The 2500-nt window shown below is 46.9% G+C and overlaps 1 protein-coding gene across 1 annotated transcript in view; it reads right to left on the bottom strand.

The window, feature by feature from the left end:
* Nucleotides 1-173: 173 nt before the first annotated feature.
* The window catches only part of LOC139640752 (nucleolar complex protein 3 homolog), a gene marked incomplete at its 3' end in the record, with an annotated part of 10983 nt that continues 8656 nt past the window's right edge, over nucleotides 174-2500 (bottom strand). Inside the window, exons 8-11 of the mRNA XM_071514932.1 lie at nucleotides 1784-1877; nucleotides 1250-1425; nucleotides 571-699; nucleotides 174-305 (exon numbers count right to left, since the gene is read on the bottom strand). Of these exons, the coding sequence (XP_071371033.1) occupies nucleotides 174-305; nucleotides 571-699; nucleotides 1250-1425; nucleotides 1784-1877 (531 nt within the window). The remainder of the gene's footprint in view (nucleotides 306-570; nucleotides 700-1249; nucleotides 1426-1783; nucleotides 1878-2500) is intronic.

Consider the following 2500-nt stretch of genomic DNA (forward strand, 5'->3'; position numbering starts at 1 on the left):
GATTTGCTGCCAAACCGGAAGCGTTTGTTTTTATTCGTCCACTGTGTCGTTTTCAACTGATGTCCACACACACACACACACACACACACACACACACACACACACACACACACACACACACACACACACACACACACACACACACACACACACACACACACACACACACACACCTTCCTCTGCATCCTGGACAGGTTCTTCTTCTTCTCCTTGTAGTTCATGAACTTCTTCTTTGGTGCCGTGTCCTCTGTGTCTTTCTTCACCTCCACCTCCTTTATCCTCAGACTCAGCAGAGTCCTCAGCACCTGTGGGGAGGGGGGGGGGGGGGGGGTTAGGGGGCATTACTACTGACACTATGATACTTTGGGTGCGTTTGTTTCATTGTCCTGGTGGAGACAGTTAGATCAGGCCTGACATGGTAGCAGTGGCTTTTGATGAGTCTAGAGAGAACTACTGATACTAAAACAGTTTGGGTGCGCTTGGTTAATAACCTTGAGTCTGATGTAGTTGAGGGTCTTGACCAGCCATAGATTACTGGTCAGACAGTTTTGGGTGCGTTTGGTTCGTTACCTCGGGCCTGATGTTGTAGTTGAGGCTCTTGACGAGTCCAGAAATGACGCGCACGGCGCCCAGCGAGGCGTCGCCAAGTTTGTCCTGATGGAAGAGTTTCCTGAACGCCTCACAGCACAGCTGAGACACCTGGAACACACAGAGGAACCTGAGGAACCAGAAGAACCTGAGGAACCTGAAGGACCTGAAGAACCAGAGGAACCTGAAGGACTTGAGGAACCTGAGGAACCAGAGGAACCAGAGGAACCTGAAGAACCAGAGAAACCAGAGGAACCTGAAGAACCTGAGGAACTAGAGGAACCAGAGGAACCCGAGGAACCAGAAGAACCCGAGGAACCTGAAGGACCTGAGGAACCTGAGGAACCAGGGGAACCAGAGGAACCTGAAGAACCTGAGAAACCAGAGGAACCTGAAGAACTAGAGAAACCTGAAGAACCTGAGGAACCTGAAGGACCTGAGGAACCTGAGGAACCAGAGGAACCTGAAGAACCTGAAGAACCCGAGAAACCAGAGGAACCTGAAGAACCAGAGGAACCAGAAGAACATCACTGAGCACACTGCAGAAGACACACAGGTGGTGCGTTCAGATTACAGACTCATTATGATTATCATCATCATCATTATTATTGCCCAACACACACACACACACACACACACACACACACTCTCTCTCTCTGACCTTGCGGACTGGGTCGTTCATCAGTGGGACGAGCATGACGATGATGTTGTTGTGGAAGTTGAAGTGAGGAAGAGCGAGCAGCAGCTCCACCAGGCAGCGCACCGCCACTTCAGCCAGGCCGAGGTACGAATCAAACGCCACCGCCTGACTCCTCTTCCTCTTCTTCTGCTTCCAGTCTGAGGAAGTCACATGTTTTCATTCAAATGCAGTTCAGGCCGATTTACAGAGGAATAAAAAACAACAATAAAAGAATAAAAACAAATAAAGAAAATTAACATTTCAATAGAAGTTAAACCACAGGAAGATATAAAATGTATATAAAATGTATAATAACAACAATGACCAATGAAAATAACAATCATAATTAAGTATTTATGCGGAAGCTATGCTAAAAAGAAAAGTCTTAAGTTTAGTCTAAATTAAGGAGGTGAGTGAAGAGTGTGTGTGTGTGTGTGTGTGTGTGTGTGTGTGTGTGTGTGTGTGTGTGTGTGTGTGTGTGTGTGTGTGTGTGTGTGTGTGTGTGTGTGTGTGTACCTCGGACCGTCTGCTCCAGATCCTCCAGGTAGAACTTGTACTGACTGACCAAACCTTCTTCAAACTCTCTGAGCTGCTGCGTCTCCTTCTTCACCTGCAGCAACCAGGAAGAGCATCAGCAACCAGGAAGAGCATCAGCAACCATCAGCAACCAGGAAGAGCATCAGCAACCAGGAAGAGCATCAGCAACCATCAGCAACCAGGAAGAGCATCAGCAACCATCAGCAACCAGAGAAGAGCATCAGCAACCATCAGCAACCAGGAAGAGCATCAGCAACCATCAGCAACCAGAGAAGAGCATCAGCAACCATCAGCAACCAGGAAGAGCATCAGCAACCATCAGCAACCAGGAAGAGCATCAGCAACCAGAGAAGAGCATCAGCAACCAGAGAAGAGCATCAGCAACCAGGAAGAGCATCAGCAACCAGGAAGAGCATCAGCAACCAGGGAAGAGCAATTGCGACAATATTGTAGGGATGACTATTGGTGCTTTCACAAAATATTTACACAATGAGGTTTTTGATAAATAATCATCAGTAATGTGGATATAATGACTAAGTGGGTAAAGGCAAATAATAGAACAGCTAGAACAGTCTGGTAAGTTCAGGAAATGACATCACTTTACTGTAATGCAGCCTTTAAAACCAGGAAAACACACTTATGCCATATCACCATATTACCATATCCAAAATCTAAGACGATATCTAGTCTCATATC

The sequence above is a fragment of the Centroberyx affinis genome, unplaced genomic scaffold, assembly GCF_046629955.1.
Source record: "Centroberyx affinis isolate AG114_WGS23_722 - 3 ecotype Tasmania unplaced genomic scaffold, CSIRO-AGI_Caff_v1 ptg010413l_1, whole genome shotgun sequence".
NCBI classification, from domain to species: domain Eukaryota; kingdom Metazoa; phylum Chordata; class Actinopteri; order Beryciformes; family Berycidae; genus Centroberyx; species Centroberyx affinis.